Genomic DNA, 20263 nt, shown 5'->3' with positions numbered 1-20263 from the left:
AGTAGGGGCGCGAATTGTCTTAAAGAGAGCGACCTAGTCCTCGCCTCAACCCATGCCAAATCAACATTTTTATGGTACAATTTATTTGCATTTTAATGCAAGATTAAGGTATGAATTTTTGTTAATTTATTTGTTAAATTTTATTAGAGAAATTATTGTGACTTATATGATTTATTTTGGTCTAGAACCAACAATTTTTAAGATGAATCGCCTCTTCACATAAGATAAGGTTATCATTGCATGTTTTGCTTCTAAATAAGCTAATCATAAAACTAACATCATTCCGACGATAAGAATCTTACATGGTGTATAACATAATCCGGACAAACTTTAATAAACATGATATTTCATGTGAATAGTCATAATTATGGACCAAGGTAAGAAAGGATAATCCATTGATTTCATGTGCTTTAGAGTCCGGTATTAATATTGTGTAATTGCATATAAATAATTTGCAATATATACCTTTGGATCCAAGTTGTCTGTTATTAATAGAATATCATGTATTTGTTTGTTCAAGGTAAACATGATGACAACAAAAAAGTTACTTGCATGACGTCTTTGAATATTAGTAGATCGCGTATAGAAACATTTTATCATCTTTGTGCTTCTAATATATGTTGCATAGAGCAACTATTTTCTCCTAAGCTTGTCATGTTATATAGTGAATTTTCAATGTCTCTTATACTAATGAATTATATCAGTTGAAAAATTGGCATTGACATAAATGATTAACTTGGTGGCAAAGATATATGTCAACATATATCATCAGTAAAATTTAATTTGGAATGAAAATGTACTTCAAGTTGTTAACCAAAATATATATCTAGGGATTTCAAGTTTTTGTGGATATACTAGTTTTGGCTATTTACGTACAAATACGTTAGTAGGATGCTCATCAAAATTTAATTGCTATGCAGTGATACTAGATTGTGAAATATAGTGGCAGCTGATGTTTATGAAAAAAAATTAGTCTACACTTTTAGTAAACAAATTATCTTCTGACTTATTGTATATAGATGTTAATACTGTGCGATACTACACTATTAACTAACTGGATACATTTCCTGTTTAGTTGTCTTCTATGAGAATTAAGTGGGGGCATATGCATTGACTAATAATACTTCATGACTTTGAAGGATAATTATTGATTTCTCTTATTTGAAATACCGTGCATAAAAATAAATAAATAATATAAAGGAGGTTTTGCTAAGTTATTTCTCAAGATGATCTTTTTAAAATTATTTTTGAGTGGAAGAACTCTTACTTTGGCATTGAATATGCTACAAGTTATTGTTGGGTTTTAGGGACACTACGCAGCGGAAAAATAAAAATTTTTCCCTAAAACCATCCAGGAATCACCCTAGATTTTACGTATGATGTACTAAAAGTAGGGTTTTAGGATTACCTTAATCCAAGCGGCGTCTCCCTGCAGCGTTGTTTGAGGATGGTCAGCCCTTGAGCAGTCCAGTCGTCCTGCCTCTACTGATATCCACGCTAGAGCAACCCTGGATCGTCTCACAAACTATGTGTTGAACAGAAAAAGGTGCTAGCCTTCTTACTCTCTTCGAACGTATATTTTTTCTCTCTTTTTGTGATCTGTATCTCAGTCCCCAAAAATCAATTGGAAAAACCGAGAGCTCTATGATGAGAGATATATGATGATATAGAATGATAAGTCTTCTTGTCTGATTCAAAATCAAAAACCGTCAGACTTCTCATCACCCAAGACTCTATCTATCATTATCTGATAGATAAGAGATAACCATTTACTCTTATCTACTCAAATAGGCCTGGGATTAATTTTCTTTTAAAATTAAACCCCGATCATTCACATAGTTTCAATCCAGGATTAAATCTCTATTGCGTGTGACCCAATAGGTCCCGAATGCATTGGTAATAATTATGGTTTAATAATTAGATAAAATAAACGACTTTATTTTATCATAACTTATAATAAATAATTAATCCATAATTATAAATCACGAGCGGTGTCTAGCAATACATCGTGATTGCCCAATTATTCGGAATTAGTCAAGGGAACTTGACCTAACCTTCCGTGAAAAATTACCGTGTAATTATTATCCTTTTACCAAAGATATCCAATTAGTCAGGAATAAGGAATAAGTGCCAATTCCCTGATGACTAATTAAATTTTCTAGTTCCCGAAATTTACCCTTAATTGGGTTAAATTGAAGACATTCTTCAATTTACCTAACAGTCGACTTTAGGGTTAATTTCTCGTTAGTGGCCATCCAGATATCAACTCCTTCTATCAGAGTGGTAAATCCTACCTTGATCACCCATTTTCTTTACGTGCTTCACACTACATCCAACTTCTACACTTTAAGGCACTCTCAAAGAGTAACAAGTAATTAGAGTCAAAATGTAGTGATTCTCACTCAAGATTCTATGGTGATCTCAAGTCGTAGGATCACTTACACAATTTTTCACTAGAGATATACCATTGGCACTAGATAGATATCCTAACGGGATCTCTAAACGGATCACTCCAATGCATTTGTACTTTTCAAATCATCTACACATTAGCCTAAGTATCTTCATACCATAGTTGATGAGAACAACCACTAATTACATTAATTAGAGGCTAACTGTGTACTAGTTTTACTGTACTAAAGATGTCCTATTTCATTAGTACAAAAACTAGGGAATTTTAATAATATTACTATAAATGTGATTGATATCTCATAGTCACCAACTCTTGTGACTATCATCACATTAGTAATATTATAAGGACTTTATCGGTTGTATCTAATATTTAACAGATAAATAAGAAGTTATTAAAATACAAAACATATAATAAGGAATGTATAAAATAAAAAACAAATACATTGTTTTAGGGCATACATTCCAACAGTTATATGTTTTGATTTGTTGAAAAATATGTTTCCATGTACTTATATTAGCTTTGGGAGATTGTCAATATTTTTTTTGTATTTGGTTATGACATTTAGATCCTAAATAACCAAGTTACTTATTACAGACTGCTAGTCATCTAAAATAAATGCCTTCCATACATGATCCACTCAGTGTGAAATTTGCACTATATTCTATAAAAAAATATGATAAATAGTGGGGGCCTATAATTTCTAAGGCTAACATAGAATTTGATTTACGTGATAGTATGCATCACTACATCTCTATCTTGGAAGGAGAAGGATTTTAATGTATTTTAAAATTTGCAATCATTTTGATGTCTCATGTGCAACTCTTGATAAATGTGTTTGAAATAAAACACAATGGTAGCAGAAGCAGTGAAAAATAGAGTGATATCATTCTATTTGCTCAATTTGTGAGTATAACATAATTATTGTTTTTTGAATCTATTCTAACTTTATTTTGAGTAGTGTAGACAAGCATTCACTGAAAAATATGACATGAGGTGAAGGTACTTGAAATATTTTTTGATATTTTTGCAAAAGCAAAAATTATCATGGAGTTTTTTGAGAATGGCTTCTAATGCATCACTAGACTACTGGCCATAGAAAAGAATTAAAAAATTACTTATGAGTAAATATACGCCTACACTATTTGGCAAAAATATATGGATGAGAAATTTTCTCATCGAAGATTGGTTCCATGTATTTGGACCACTAAGAGATTATTTGAAAAAACTCGTGAATATCATATCTTTGTTATTTTATTTGTGTTGAAAAAATAAATCTCAAGCTTGAGTCAAGGATATGATACACATCGAGGGGGATAAGACAAAAGTCTAATATATGTTAAAAATCACCTATGAGGATACAACCACCTAGGAACTGGAGATCCCAAGAACTAGGTTGGAGACAAACGAATCATAGAGTAATTTTGTTGATTAATATGCACTACTTTGATTATTTTGTCTATCCCTATGATGTAAGTGCATTTGTGATCCTATGACGATAAGCGAGGTTGGGATTTTTATTCCCTTAATGAGTTCTATAGCCCTTATGGGTGGGATGTTTAAGTCATAGGAGCATCCTTGATAGACTCACCTATATGAGTGTGGAAGTAGGGCCGCTTCCTATGAGAATTTGGGCTGGTTCTCTAGAGCACTCATGAAAACCGGGATAAAGCACAAGGCCATAAATGTGCTGGCTTATGAAACCTATTTGAGAACACTGAAAGGTTCATGTGTGTGATACGATTTCACGTGCCCTCAAGTAGTCATCGTTTAAAGGTTAAGTCCACTTTGACTCTAGCACGGGAATTGTTGAGCACTAAGTGAAGGTTTAAAGGCATTGCCACCTTCATTATGCATGAATTTTTAATCTTTGCCCTATTAAGTGTTAAGTTTTGAATATTATATTTTTTTATTAAAATAAGTGGGGGATTGTTGGATATTTTAATAAAAAAATCACATATTTATTTTGAATTCAAATGCAATGAGTTACAAATTTTGAAATGAATTTTCAATTACAAGATCACTATTAAAAATGTAACTTATGAGATTTATGTCTTGCATTTGTAACTTATGAAATGATTAGGTTTTATGAATTCATTTAGTGATTTTTTACCGTTATACAATGAATGTAGACTCTTCAATTTGTAACTGAAATATGAGGTGTTAATTCCTATTAATGTTGGTATTTTAATATTCCTAATTTCTTAGCCTATATATAAGCCATCTATCAACCAAACCAAAGAGATACTTTGCTATCTCTATACTACCTTCTATTTTTTCCCCACTACTATAAGAGTTTATAGGGCAAAGAACAGTGTTAGTGTGAGGTTTCTGTCTTGCTCCAATAGTGTAGATTGGAGTAAACTACAGTGTGCAAAAGGCTGGGCTATTGTATCCTGGAGGCGACGTGTTGAGACCTACTATACCGGAGGATACTCCGTAGGGGCACGAATCGTCTTAAAGAGAGCGATCTAGTCCTCGCCTCAACCCATGCCAAATCAACATTTTTATGGTACAATTTATTTGCATTTTAATGCAAGATTAAGGTATGAATTTTTGTTAATTTATTTGTTAAATTTTATTAGAGAAATTATTGTGACTTATATGATTTATTTTGGTCTAGAACCAACATCATGTAACAACACCAGCTCTCTCAGCCCACTTCCCTTCAAGGTTAAGTATGTTTTCACTTCCATATCTTTAATTTTAATTCTAAATATGGGATTTGTGGCATTTGCCTTTGAACGTTTAACAATGCATTGCACTGTCAAAATAAGAAGAAAGACATGTTGGGGAAAACCAAAAAATCAAGATGTATCAAACTTATAAAATATAAAGGCACAACCAATTGGATTGATCACTATTGCCTTTTCTTCCCCTTTCTTCCTTATCATAAGTGTCCTTGCCAACCATTATCGGACTAGAAACTTAAAATTGGATGCACCCTAAATTTCATTTTCAACTTATATTCTAATTATAAACAACAAGTTCTGTAGGAATGCAAATTTTTGTTTTCTATCACTCATAAATCTTTTTATTCATTGTGAAAAGAACTTATTTGTAAGAGCAAAGGTTAAATAAAGAAGCCGTGTTAAATAGAAAGACACTATGTAATCTTTCCACCAAAAAGTTAGAAATACGATAGTTTGGGGAGTTTTTATTAGTTAGTATAAGTGCAGATAAACCTTTTTGACTATTACCTTTTGTCAACTCAACAATTATATTATTCAAATAAGTACTCAAGTGACAAAAGTGGTATACTAGTTCAACTCCGTTGGTCTGTAATAGGTTTACAAATTTTGTTAATTGTAAGGTTTTTTATGTCAGTTCAAGAGACTTTAGTATATTATTTGTGTATCTTTTTTTTCCGTTTTCCTATTCTTTTATATTCTCCTTTTAGGCTTTTACTGAATTGTCTTATATCCTCCTCTGTCTTTTCCCTTTATATATATGTAGTATCTCTCTTTGGAAATAGCTGCCTATATATGTGTTTATGTAAGGTTCCTAGGCATTGCTTGTTTGACGTGTTAGTAAGGACTCATATGACTTTGCATCAATTGTTCTCATTTTACACCCCAAACTTAATATCTTACACAATTTGGACCATAATATTAGTTACTAACAAATACCTAGTTACAATATAATTGCCTGGACGCATTCCAGATTTACCAACTATTCTCACATGCATGAACATGGGAAATTTGTCCGGTTACTAATGTTGCTCAATTTCAAAGCGCCTCTCATCATAATATCTCAATGGCGAGTTGAAGAGTAAGGGGCTAAATTCACCTTTCAAGTTTCAACTAATTATTCTTGACATTATTTGTTCAATACATTTGTACAAAGAACTAATTTAGTATTCATTGTAGATAGATTGGAACATAGCTAACTTCCTCCGCCTCTGTCATTCATACTTATGTTTTCAAATCTTACCATTTACCAGAAGAGCGCCTTCTAAATTTTGGAAACTTCTTTTAACCCCTATAAAATTTTAGAATAGTTATATGAAGGCTTCTCTTGTTCTCTTAAAATCTTAATCTAATACTATATATTGGTTAATTTCCTTCACTTTTTCTTATTGAAAAATTCAATATTTATTTTTTTAAGAGTTGCAAAATATTTATATTTAATTTTCAAGAGTTTCTCCCATTCCCCAAAAACCCCCCACACTTCATATATTGCCAGCTCTCCTACTGCATTATCGTATCACTACTACCATACAATATATTTTCTGAAAAATTGATCAAGTTGTTTAATTATAAGCCGATGTGGAATTGTTTAAACGTACAGGAGCAATAGGTGGAACGCTCTAGTACATGTAAGTTGCAATCCATACCATGCATTAAGAGGCGGTCCGTGCCTTGTCTATGGGTTGGGACTAGGGGTCCAAACATGGTTGTCAAGAAAACTCGTTTGGAACACTTTTGTTGAAAAATATAGGATATAATTTTATTACTTTCGAATATAATTCATTTTTACAGAAAAATCAAAGAAGATTACTTAGTTGATTTAAATATTGACAACACATTGGGGGAGGCAAAGTGACAAATTTTGATTTAAAAATTAGGGCTTCATTTATAAGTTTTAGAAAACTTTAAGGGGCCTATATAGATTTTACAAATTATAGGGAGGGGAGGCGTTGGTTGCCCCTGCCCAACCTCTGTAAATCCATCCTTAATGACTAACCATAATAAAAGGAAAAATGATGCAAATAGTCTCTCACATATTGCATTTACATCTTTTTAGCCCTTCACTTTTAAAATGATGAAAATTCATGCTTCAGATAAACAAAATGTGTGATTTTAGTTCCTATATCCATTTTGATGACTTTTTAGTTAGAAAAAGGTCATGTGCTACCATGCGATAATGATTTTAGGGGTAAAATAGGTAAAATAGACATCACACCCTATTCTCACCAAAATACACCACATCTAGTAAAACTAATAATTAAGAAAAAGTTTAACTATTTTTTGAAAATTCCAAAGAAGAAATTTAACCCTAAAAATAATATTTAAAAAATGGAAAAGTGAGGATAAAATTTGCAATGAAAAAAAAGTCGATGAAATATTAAAAAAATGTAAAATATATAAAAAAGTAAAAGAAGAACACATAGAGAACAAAAAAAGAGCACATAGGACATGTGTTTGGACTTCAGATTTGCAGTCATTCTGATATGGAAAATTCAGAAATTTAATTTTTAGTTGAAAATAGGATATAATATCTGTTTTGCCCTTGAAATTATCATTACGTGGTGGCACATGACATTTCCTAGCCAAAAAGCGCTTGAAATGAGTGTAAGGAACAAAATTTACATTTTGAATACGTGAAGGATGAATTTACTTCATAATGAATGAAAAAAATACAATTATAATATGTGGCGGACCATTTATGCGATTTTCCCTTTAAAACTTGGCTCGGAGAATTGGCCCATATTGTGTGAAGTCCAGAGGCCAATTTCTTACACATTTGAGTTTCTCATGCACCATTGAAAAGTGATTGTTGGAGTTAGAATTTAGAGGCACTTGATGGCGTGATTTGGGGCATATTTAGATTCAATTGGTTATGATTAAATTGTGCGTGGAAATTTGAAGAAATGTATAAGTAACTTTAGATGAAGTATAAAGAACCATAAAAAAAGGATGAATTTATTTGGAAAATTTTTTTTGGACATTCTTAAAATATGTTTTCTCATTACTTATTATTTTCTTACTATTTTTTAATCTCACATATATCATATGATTAATAGCATTGAACGTCTATGATAGGATGATTAGACTTCTTTAATGGGGTGATTTGCACTTTGCCACCTAGTACTATTTCCCAAGCACTTCTTTACCGCAACTTGGCAGTGAAAGTGAGATTTGACCGTTATATAATGCCTTAATTTCAAATGTGGCCCTCATTTTAACGTTAACTTGCAATTTCCCATGAATTATAACCTTATCATAAAGAAGAAGCATGCTATTGATGTCTGCACAAACATATGATACTGTTTATATATACATGTCCTAATTGTGGATAATTTGCAGTTGTCATATCGCAGTCTCGGGTTATCCAGAAGTGCCTGCAGAAAATTTAACCAGACAGACCTCAGAGCATCTTAGATGAAATGATTATGCTGCAAATGCAATACAAATGCCAAAACTTATGCATTTTAACTCAGACACATATTTTCATGTGCGATAACTTCCTTCTTTTTTCAGGTTGATGAGTTTGAGAAATTACTGATTATCAGTGATACTTAAGATTGGTAGAGAGTGGAGCACTCAGAAATCTCTCTTTCAAAATAATACTACTCAATTGAAAAAAGACAGGCTCTAGAAACAAGAAAGAAACATTGCATTAGAACATGAATCTTAATTTTCATGGATGATCATGTGCTTGAGACACGACTAGAGTTCAGCTTGCTTATGCTTTAATATCGCTTTGAGTAAGCATCTATTTTGCTTTCTTTGCTCATTGCTTTTGCACATGGGGATTTCCTGTTCTATTTGTGAAGCTCATGATTCAGTAACGAGCCCTTTGACGTATGAATGATTTATTCCTTATTGCAGCCGACTGTGGCTGCCATAGAAGCAGGGAAAGACATTTGCTTGGCCAACAAAGAGACGTTAATTGCTGGGGGTCCTTTTGTACTTCCTCCTGCGCACAAGCACCAAGTGAAGATTCTTCCTGCAGATTCAGAACATTCTGCCATTTTCCAGGTTTGCACCTATGTATTTTGCTGTGTCCTGTATGCTAAGACTGGGAATCAGTTGCTTTTAGGTCATACTTTGAATTGATAATTGTTAAGTTCAAAGTCGTCTTGTTTATTCAGTTGTCATTTCCCTTTATCTCCCCTGAAATCTTGAAAAAAATACTTGCTAACAAAAAGACCTAAAATGTGCTTCAGTGTATACAAGGTCTGCCTGAGGGTGCTCTCCGACGTATCATTTTAACAGCATCTGGTGGTGCTTTCAGGTATGATACATAAATTTCTATGGAAGATTTTGCAAATGATCGTTAAATTTATTAGATACTGAATTTACTTCCAAAGCTTGTGGAGTTTTTGATGTTTATAACTAGGAGAAATTATCCTCCAGCTTTCCAATCTCAGCGTGCAAATTTAAGTTCATATAAACTTGGGTTCTCATATTTTTCTTCTGAGAGTTAAATGTTCTGAATCAATGCAGCTTTTGAAGTTGCACATTATTCTAGTTTTGCATTAGGTCGACCTAAATTCGAGATATTTGTGGTGTCTTTTTCTACAGATTAGTGAAGAGCTGTAAAATTTCATATGAATGCTCTTAAAAATCACTTAATTCCTACACAAAAAGCAAAATAAGCTCTCATGCCTGGAACAAAGAAAAAACTCCATCTCCTGTTTTTTCTCTCAGTTTCTGTTTGTGTTTGAAATTTAGTTCTCTTTTCTTATTGCTGGAGTTGTTGAACTGAAATTTAGTTTCTATACATCATGAAAAAAACTGCACATCTGTTTTCTCTCTCAGTTTCCATTAGTGTTTGAAATTTTGTTCTCTTTTCTCATTGCTGGAGTTGTTGAACTGATATTTGCAATCTGTTATGCTATCAACACCAGGGATTGGCCAGTTGAGAAATTGAAAGATGTTAAAGTAGCAGATGCGGTGAAGCATCCTAACTGGAACATGGGAAAAAAGATTACAGTGGATTCTGCCACATTATTCAATGAGGTGATTTTCTGGACTTTTTTCTCGCGTACTCACCTGACCATGACAACTGTTTCTTCTTGAACTTTCTCATGAACCCCAACGAACCAAAATATTCGGATAGCTTTGTCATGGAGCATTTTTTCTTTACAGGGACTTGGAAGTTATTGAAGCCCATTATCTTTATGGGGCCACTTATGACAACATTGAAATCGTTATTCATCCCCAATCTATCATCCACTCAATGGTTGAAACACAGGTATAACCCTCTTGTGTACCATCATTATATTTTCTCAAGAGTTGAGCTAAAGTAAGGTTCTTGCTTTGCAAGGTTATTTACTCTTAATGGTTGACTTAAACATTTTCCACACATTTGTTGTTATTGCAGGATTCATCGATATTGGCACAATTAGGATGGCCTGACATGCTGTTGCCCATTCTTTACACAATGTCCTGGCCAGACAGAATTTACTGTTCTGAGATAACTTGGCCACGCCTTGATCTTTGCAAGTAATTTTCCTTTTGGTTTTCTGTTTATCATTTTGAATTTATTTAACAATTTTAAAGTTTTCTGATATCACAAATGCTAGATAGTTCCACTTCTCTACCTTTACATTGACCAAATTTTGTACAGTATATAACTTAGAGAACTCATGATTCAGGCTTGGGTCCCTGACATTTAAAGCCCCAGATAATGTCAAGTATCCATCAATGGAACTCGCATATGCTGCCGGGCGAGCAGGAGGGACCATGACTGGAGTTCTCAGCGCTGCTAATGAGAAAGCTGTCGAAATGTTCATCAATGACCAGTACGTCTCCTTCAATATATATATTTTTTAACATATCAACCACAAGGTTCTATTTCTTCCTTGTGGCTGCTTCACTTGCAACTAACCGTTCTCACTAATATTTGCCATTCGACCAATCGTCACACAATAACATAGAAAGTTCGATATTTTGAGGAGTATCTATCTTCAGAAAGTACAGGCGTACAGCCTATATAGACAGTTCACTTCACCCTTTGGCCTTGGACAGGAGCATTTATCAAATTGACGTCATTTTCATGCTATCTACACCTTGTCATTTTCATGTATTGTGTACCATTTCCTGTTTCAGAATCGGCTATCTGGACATTTTCAAGGTTGTGGAGCTAACATGCAACAAGCATCAAGCAGAATCGGTGTCCTCCCCATCCCTGGAGGAAATTGTACATTACGATTTGTGGGCACGTGACTATGCAGAAACTTTGCAATTCTCTGCTGGCTTAAAGCCTGCTCTTGTATAAGGAACAAGGCGGCTTTGATGCAAATCAGAGGTATCTCTTCTCATTGTATTGGCAAATCTTGCCTAAATTTGATATATGGGATGGTGGAGAATGATGCTCTTGTATCATAGATTTCAGGGATGAACTGCATGAGCATCTCTAATGTTCCATCATTACAGATTACAAATGTCTTTTCCTGCTTTCCTTAAGCCTGTGAAGCATAGAGATCTCAAAGATTAGTGTTAAAGAAAACATTGTGTGGGGAAACTTAAGAATCTCTTCAACGTTAAAAAAAAAAAAATGCAAGCACATATTTTCACGCACAAACACAAACGCACACTTTACAGAGCATTTGTTGAAGAAAAATGTAGTAAATTCGAAGTTCCAGTCGAAATGAAAATCACCTTCATTTCTCTAATTTGAAGCTTTTTTCCTTTTTGTCTTTGTTCTACAAGTTGTTGCCTTCTTATTATCAGCTCATTGAAATTGAATAAGTTCAAATTGTAGAATTGCAGGAAAACGTTAAAGGAAACAAAATATGCACAAGTAACAATTTCCTTTTTTGAAAATTGAAACAGTTGAAACGTAAATTAAAATAGTTCCTTTTTTTCAGCGTTGGTTTAATCCAGACTACCGAGAGATGAGGGCAAAACTAGACAATCACAAAAGGGACTTATGAAATGCAAAACTCCTGTTCTCTGAGGCTTTCAAATTTTGCACTTATTCAAGAAGGCTGAAAATGGGCACAACGCTTAGGAAGTTATGTCAAGAAAACAAGGAAAAAGCTCATCCACAAGTTATTGATGGTTAGGACACCGAAATGGACAAGATAATCACTAGATTTAGGAAGGGTAAAACTCCATACCATTGCATAGACTTTTCATCAAACACAATTTCCGAATTAGGAGACTTAATATTGACAATATATCACAAGATGAAATTAGGAAGGCAATCCTTGCAACTGATGAGACTTCAAGGTGGACAACATCACAAATCAAGTTAGAAAAAGCATGACTGCAGGCAACTACCTAGATTTGCTTGCAGACTAAAAAGGAAAAAAAAAATTAGCTACGGAAAGTTTCGCAATGCAGAAGAATTTGAGCTGTCTACCACTTCTTCTACCTCCCAATGTATAAAATGCAGATGTAAAAACATAGAAAATTGGAAGACTGTTTCATCTATTATATATAAAAAAGGAAAGACTTTAATACAACTGGTGGGTGTCAAACCACCAAAAATAAAATTTATATTAGACCTACTACCAAAACTGAATGAGTATAGTGGTGAGTAGGGTCGTCTCCTCAGGGAACAGGTAGGCAAATCACACAGGAAAATGGGGGGGATTTTTAGCAGTAGTACCAACTAATTAAAAAGAAATAAAAACTGAAATTTAAAGTTGATTAAGATAGCAGGAACCAAACTACACAAATAACAATTAATTAAAACAATCTAGTCAAGGAATTAATCTTGGCACCGAAGCACACAACTGATCACAGATACACGGGACAATTCATATACTCACGAATAAACTGGTTATAGTGGTCAAGCGACGCGCCCAACCACCAATCTTTCCTTAATTTTATGGTAGTCAAGAGACGCTCATAAACTACCCTCTTGTGACTAGACAACCTCAGAAATGCTCACAGGATTTAATGTAGCCACAGCATTAGGAATTAGAAAGACCCAATTCTAGATGACAAACACACATGCGGGTTTATTTAGGCTAGATTAATTATCCCCACGATCCAAATTAAACCGCTTGCGAAGCGATGAAATTGTCTCGTTTGCCACTAATCAAGATGTTTAAAGGCTACGCGCCAACATCCTAATTGGCTATCAATTATTTAGACAATCGAATAACAGGCCTAATTATCCAATAAATCTAAACAATAATAATTCAGGGAAAAATAGAGAATAATCAAATACCCATGAACATATAAATTAAAAATAAAACAATTAAAACGATCTCACAGTTATGGTGCTCCAATCCTTGATTTATTCCTCAATTAGATAAAAGAACTAGCCTTGCCGCATAATCATCAAGCAATTTGGAGTTTTCATGGAGTTTTTGTTGATTCAGGAAGTAGTAAAAGATGTCGGCTGCTATTTTCTACTTGCGTTCAAAAAGAAAAAGAAGAAAAGAAACAAAGAGACAAGTCCAAGACAGAAGATGCCCTAGTCTATTGCTGCCTTTTTATTTATAGTGTTGCCGCCGCTTCTCTTTGCTTGTTGAATTGGAATTTGTTTCCCACAAGGATTGTTTCCTTATTTCCCTCATTGGATTGTTGCCAAAAGTCCTCTTCGAATTCTATTTCCTCTGCTACTTAAAGGTCTTCGCAGCACTTGCTTTCTCCTGTGTTTCCCAAAAGGATTCCTTTTTCTTACTTTCTTAGTTGTTTGTTGCCAAAAGACTTCTTGCTTTTAAGGTTTCCTGATCTCACGCATGGTAAAAAGGTATCTTCCAATCAGAATGGTTGTTCCAGGGCTTGGGCCCGTGATCCGGTTTTTTCACGCAACTCTGTGTCGTCTGGCGTAGGCACGCCAGAGAAGCAAGAGTCTTCTGGATTTTTGCCTCCCTTTTGTCACTTTCAACACTAATTGCCTGTAATTAACACCAATACTAATTATGAGCAGAAATCCAATACTTTGCATACTATACTGCCAAAATTAAGACCAAATAACCACAAATAAAATGCATAATTATATCCCTATCAAATTCCCCCACACCAAGACAATGCTTGTCCTCAAGCATTTCAAACTTTAAATACACAACCAAGCGAGCAAACATTTTGCAGCAGTTGAATTCAAAACAATGGCTATTAATCAAAGCAACTATTGCCAATGTATGATTTAGATAACTGTCAAGTACTGATGACAAATTTTACGGGATAACTCTCCAACTAGCTTTTAAAACCAATGACTCTTTCAAATCCAGACTAACCAATCTAAGAATAGAAAATATCCAACCAACATTCTTTAATAACTGGTCCAACCATTAAGCAAAATCTCAACATAAAGACTCATGGATTCGCAGGCAATACAATTATTCGCATACTTTCATGCTCGTATACTTTTTTTTTCATTTTTATTTATTTTTTCTCTGTTTCGTTTCCCTTTTTTCCTTGAAGGAAGTGCTTAGTCTTGAGCCATTCAAGTCTTTTGACGTGAACTCCGACATCTCTTCAATGAAGGAGCCCGGTTACTCAACTTAAACCGCTTAAAGACCACATACTCATAGTTATCGCTGCTTTTTGACGCGAAAATCGACACTTTAGGTGAAGACTCCCGGTTACTAGTCAATGATAACCAGTGGAGTATAGCCGAATGTTATTCACAAATAAACACCCAAGTAAAATTAAAACCATGCAAGCCTGCTTCATTTCCTTAACATGGAGAACTAAGATTAATAGTTGAACCAGTTCACACAAAAATGTCAGAAAAATATTTACAATGCCTAGAAAAGTTAACCAAAAGAAATTGCAAGATTCACAAAATCTCAAATATTTACCAGAGAGTCATCCTAAAATTTTACCATATCATACTTAACATATTATCATCTAAAACCATAACAATAGTTAAATTTGAAAATCAAGCCATTGCTTATCAAGGCTAACCACAAAAATCCAAAAGGCATGGTAAAGGTTTTTTTTTTTTTTTTTTTTTTTTTGTAGAAGGAAAAGCAATAAGAAGGAAAAGCTAGACTACTCCCCCCACACCTAAAGTCTACATTGTCCTCAATGTAAGAATGAAAAGTTGAAGTCAAGTGAAGGGAGCAAAAAACTTCCCTGAATGAATAAAAACTGCAGCAAAACACCATGGTAGAGGAGGTGTCAGGGACTGGCAGCGTGGAGCCTCCGACGGTAGTGTGGTGTAGCGTTGCTTCAGATGGAAGTGGAAGTCTTCAATCCAAGCCTGTGTCCCCAGAGTAGACCAGAGTTGCTGTAAGGCGTGCCCACGCCTTATAAGGCAGAGTCTTCTGCCCAAGCATTTCTACGCTTTTCATGGAGTCACTTATAGGGCGTGGGCATGCCTTGTAAATCCAAGTCTCCTGCCCAACACCAAAAAAAACACTTGCAATGAAACAAAACAACCCAAAATCAACGAAAAACGAAAGAGAACTATAACAAAAATTGGAGGCCTTGGGTTGCCTCCCAAGAAGCGCCTTTCTTTAACGTCTTTGGCTAGACGACTCCACAGTGAGCAATTAGGCATAGATAGGATCTATCAAGTGTACCTCTTCCAAAGTGCCAATGTCTGAAACATCAACAAACAGTTTTAAACGATGACCATTAACTGTAAAACTCTTATTAGTCTCTAAACTCTGGATTTCAACCACACCATTAGGAAAAACATTGACTACCACATATGGTCCAATCCAACGAGATTTTAACTTACCTGGCATGAATTTCAACCGTGAATTGAACAAGAGTACCTTTTGTCCTGGGAAAAAGTGTTTCGCATGCAATAGGCGGTCATGAAACTGCTTGGTACGCTCTTTGTACAAACGTGCATTGTCATATGCTTCAAGACGAATTTCCTCCAACTCCTGGAGTTGGAGCTTTCTCTCTTTGCCATCTCTATCCGCATGGAAATTGCCTTGCTTGACTGCCCAGAATGCACGATGCTCAATAGCCACAGGTAAATGACACATCTTACCAAACACCAACCTATATGGGGACATTCCAATGGGCGTTTTATACGCGGTTCGATATGCCCACAAAGCATCATCCAATCGCAAGCTCCAATCCTTACGGTTGGGGTTAACCGTTTTCTCCAATACGCTCTTGATCTCTCGATTGGAGACTTCAGCTTGCCCATTGGTCTGAGGATGATATGTTGTACTCACACGATGGTGCACTCCATATTTTCCCATGAGAGCTGCAATGGTGCGATTGCAGAAATGGGTACCTTGATCACTGATGATGGCTCTCGGCACCCCAAACCTACTAAAAATGTGAGATTTGAGAAATCCTACAACAACTTGAGAATCATTAGTCTGGGTAGCCTTTGCTTCTACCCATTTCGATACATAGTCAACTGCTAACAGAATATACAAAAATCCAAAAGAGCTAAGAAAAAGTCCCATAAAGTCCATACCCCAAACATCAAACACTTCACAAAATAACATAGGCACTTGAGGCATTTCATCCCTATGAGACAAACTTTCAAATTTTTGACATTTTTCACAGCTTTTACAAAATGTATAAGCATCACGAAACAATGTTTCCCAATAAAAGCCACAATCAAGGATTTTTCTAGCAGTTCTCTTAGGTCCAAAATGGCCACCACATGCATAATTATGACAATGAGCAAGGATAGAAGGAGTTTCACTTTCAGGTACACATCTACGAATAATTTGATCAGAGCCTATTTTCCACAGATATGGCTCGTCCCAAATATAGTATCGGGAATCATGGACTATCTTATCTCTCTTACTTTTACTCATGCCAATAGGGAATTTATGACTGACCAAAAAGTTCACAATATCTGCATACCAAGGTTCCTTACCTTTGAGATAGAAAAGATGTTCATCAGGAAATACCTCAGATATGGGAACTGCTTCCTCTTCTCTTATCAACCTACTCAAATGGTCAGCTACTGAATTATCCACCCCTTTCCGATCCTTGATCTCTCAGTCAAATTCTTGCAGCAAGAGCACCCAACGAATGAGTCTTGGCTTGGACTCCCTTTTTGACAAGAGATACTTCAAAGCTGCATGATCAGAGTAAACCGTTACTTTTGACCCCAATAGATATGATCTAAATTTCTCAAAAGCGAAAACAATGGCTAGAAGCTCCTTCTCCGTGGTGGTGTAGTTGCATTGAGCTGGTGTCAATGTTTTTGACGCATAGTATATCACGTGATTACACTTCCCACTCCGCTGTCCAAGCACAGCTCCTACGGCATACTGACTGGCATCACACATGAGCTCAAAGGATAGCTTCCAGTCTGGGGGTTGGATGATTGGTGCCGTGGTCAACATACCCTTGAGTGTGTCAAAGGACAATTTGCAATCATCTCCAAAGTTGAATGGCACCTCCTTTTGAAGCAGGCGAGACAATGGTTGAGCAATTTTTGAAAAATCTTTTATGAAACGCCTGTAAAAACCTGCATGGCCTAGAAAACCACAAATATCCTTGACATTAGTAGGGTAAGGTAGACTAGTGATCAAATCAATTTTAGCCTTATCTACCTCAATACCCCTTGATGAAACAACATGGCCCAAAACTATGCCTTCCTTAACCATGAAATGACATTTTTCATAATTAAGAACCAAGTTTGTTTCAATGCATCTTTTCAAAACCTTTGTTAAATGGTCTAGGCACTGATCAAAAGAATCACCGTATACTGTAAAATCATCCATGAAAATTTCAATGCAATTATCAATCATATCAGAAAAAATACTCATCATGCATCTTTGAAATGTTCCAGGAGCATTACACAAACCAAAAGGCATACGGCGATATGCAAAAGTTCCAAAAGGGCAGGTAAAAGTGATTTTATGTTGGTCCTCTTGAGCAACAATAATTTGATAATATCCAGAGTAACCATCTAAAAAGCAAAAGAAACACTTACCTGCCAACCTCTCAAGCATTTCATCAATAAATGGGAGTGGAAAGTGGTCTTTCCGAGTTGCGGCATTTAACTTCCTAAAGTCAATGCACATTCTCCACCCATTTTACAATCTCATTGGCACTAACTCATTCTTTTCATTTTTCACCAACGTGATTCCAGTCTTCTTGGGAACAACATGGACTGGACTTACCCACTGGCTGTCAGAAATAGGAAAAATAATTCCTAATTCTAAGAGCTTGAGAATCTCTTTCATCACCACCTCCTTCATTGCAGGATTGAGCTTGCGTTGATGCTCTCTCACGGGTTTTATGTCCGACTCCAAAAGGATGTGATGCATGCAAATGGATGGATTGATGCCTTTGATGTCTGCTAACGTCCATCCAATTGCTGGTTTAAATTCCCGTAAGACCCGTAAGAGCCTCTCTTCTTGTAACGCAGTTAAATCATTGGCAATGATTACAGGCAAAGTCTTGTTATCTCCCAAGTAAGCATATTTCAAATGCTCGGGCAGTTCCTTCAATTCCACATTAGGTGCCTGTTGAATAGAAGGTAGAATCCTTTCATTAGAAGTGGGTAATGGTAGAAAAGAATTTTCAAACCTGCCTGGAAGCGGATGTAGTGAATGTAAGGACATGATAGCTTCTTTGACTTCCTCCTCCTCCATGTCGTCCACTTCCAAATTGGTCTTGCCTTGTTGTAAGACAAAGTCCAACTTGTCCCTCATGAAATTCTGTTCAAAATTCTCTTGCACAATGGTGTTAGTCATGCCAACAAAATTTACAGATTCAGTATCCACAGGATGCTTCATTGCATAAAAAAATATTAAAAGTGACCTTTTCTCCATCAAATTCCACAGATAAAGTCCCTTCATGTACATCTATTTTAGTCCTTGCTGTACTCATGAAGGGTCTACCCAAAAGAATCACTGTTGAATCAGTACAGTATGCAGCATTCATATCAACAATGTAAAAATCCACAGGAAAAATGAATTTATTGACCTTTACTAGAACATCTTCAACTAGGCCCTCAGGGTAGACATTCGACCTATCAGCTAGTTGAATGATTACCCTAGTTTCTTTGAGGGGTCCTAAATTCAAAACTTTAAAAATTGAGAGAGGCATGACATTTATTGAAGCACCTAAGTCAAGCATGTGTTTTTCAATTCTTTGATTGCCAATTATGCATGGTATAGTAAACATACCTGGATCCTTGCATTTCTGGGGCAACTTCCTTTGAAACATCGCTGAGACATTCTCCCCCACCTTCACCTTGTCATCCAGACTCAACTTATTGCGGTTAGTGCATAAGCCCTTCAAAAATTTAGTATATTTAGGCAATTGCCTAATAGCATCCAATAAAGGAATATTGATCTCCACTTTCCTGAAGGTGTCAAAAATCTCTTGCTCAGATTCTTCCTTTTTGGCTCTTGTAAACCTGCCAGGAAAAGGAGGAGGAATGTCAACTTTCTTTGAGACTTCAGAGGATTGTTTCTCATCTTCCTCTTCCCCCTTCCTGGGCACTTCTTCTTCTTTGGCGTGGGCACGCCTAGGAGACTGTACCTCCTTGCCACTCCGTAATTGCATTGCACTGGCATTCTCCTTGGGATTAGGAATTACTTGAGATGGTAACTTTCCTCTATTACTATTTTCCAGGTTGCTCATGGAAGTTGCCAATTGAGACATCTGTACTTCCAAATTCCTAATGCTAGCACGAGTCTCTTGTTGAAATCTGTGAGACTCCTGCTGAGATCTTTGAGCCTCTTGCTGTAATTGACTCGTGCTTTGCGCCAGTGACTTCACCATATCTTCAAGAGACATGTTTGAATTGGAAGTGGATGGTTGTTGCACTGGTGGCCGTGGCTGGAAATGTTGTTGAAAGCCAGGGGGTTTTGAAGCATAGCTAAAGTTAGGATGATTTCGCCACCCTGGATTGTAAGTGGGTGCAAAAGGATCATTCCTTCGTGAAGGTGGTCCAGAAAAATCTTCCACTATGTTGGCTTGTTCAGATGAATCCTCCTGGAGAGTTGGGCACATGTCAGTCATGTGTCCGGGAGCAGCACAGATACCACAAGTCTTCACAGATTGTAATTGCCCTCTTGCCATTTGACATACCAGAGAGGTAAGCTCAGATAGTTTATCCTCTAAGTCAGAGTGATTCACTTCATTGACCCTTCGTATTGCTCCATCAGCTCTCACTCCAAATTGTTGGGAATTTTCAGCCATGGTGGAGATCAATAACGTGGCTTCGTCTGTGGTCTTGTTAACCAGAGCACCGCCACTGGCTGCATCTAACATGCTCCTATCCATGGGTGATAATCCCTCGTAGAAATATTGTATTAAGAGCTTATCAGGG

At 35.8% G+C, this 20263-nt stretch overlaps 1 protein-coding gene across 1 annotated transcript; it reads left to right on the top strand.

Moving 5' to 3' along the window:
* Positions 1-8940: 8940 nt before the first annotated feature.
* LOC140004698 (1-deoxy-D-xylulose 5-phosphate reductoisomerase) lies at positions 8941-11522 on the top strand. Its single transcript, XM_072044838.1, has 7 exons — positions 8941-9111; positions 9300-9367; positions 9984-10098; positions 10229-10330; positions 10460-10581; positions 10734-10880; positions 11188-11522. Exons 1-7 carry the CDS (start codon positions 8941-8943, stop codon positions 11354-11356), a joined length of 894 nt encoding a protein of 297 aa, XP_071900939.1. The 3' UTR covers positions 11357-11522.
* Positions 11523-20263: the final 8741 nt, after the last annotated feature.

This window comes from Coffea arabica, chromosome 4c (genome assembly GCF_036785885.1).
Source record: "Coffea arabica cultivar ET-39 chromosome 4c, Coffea Arabica ET-39 HiFi, whole genome shotgun sequence".
NCBI lineage: Eukaryota > Viridiplantae > Streptophyta > Magnoliopsida > Gentianales > Rubiaceae > Coffea > Coffea arabica.
This window is presented reverse-complemented; position numbering and strand designations above follow the sequence as displayed.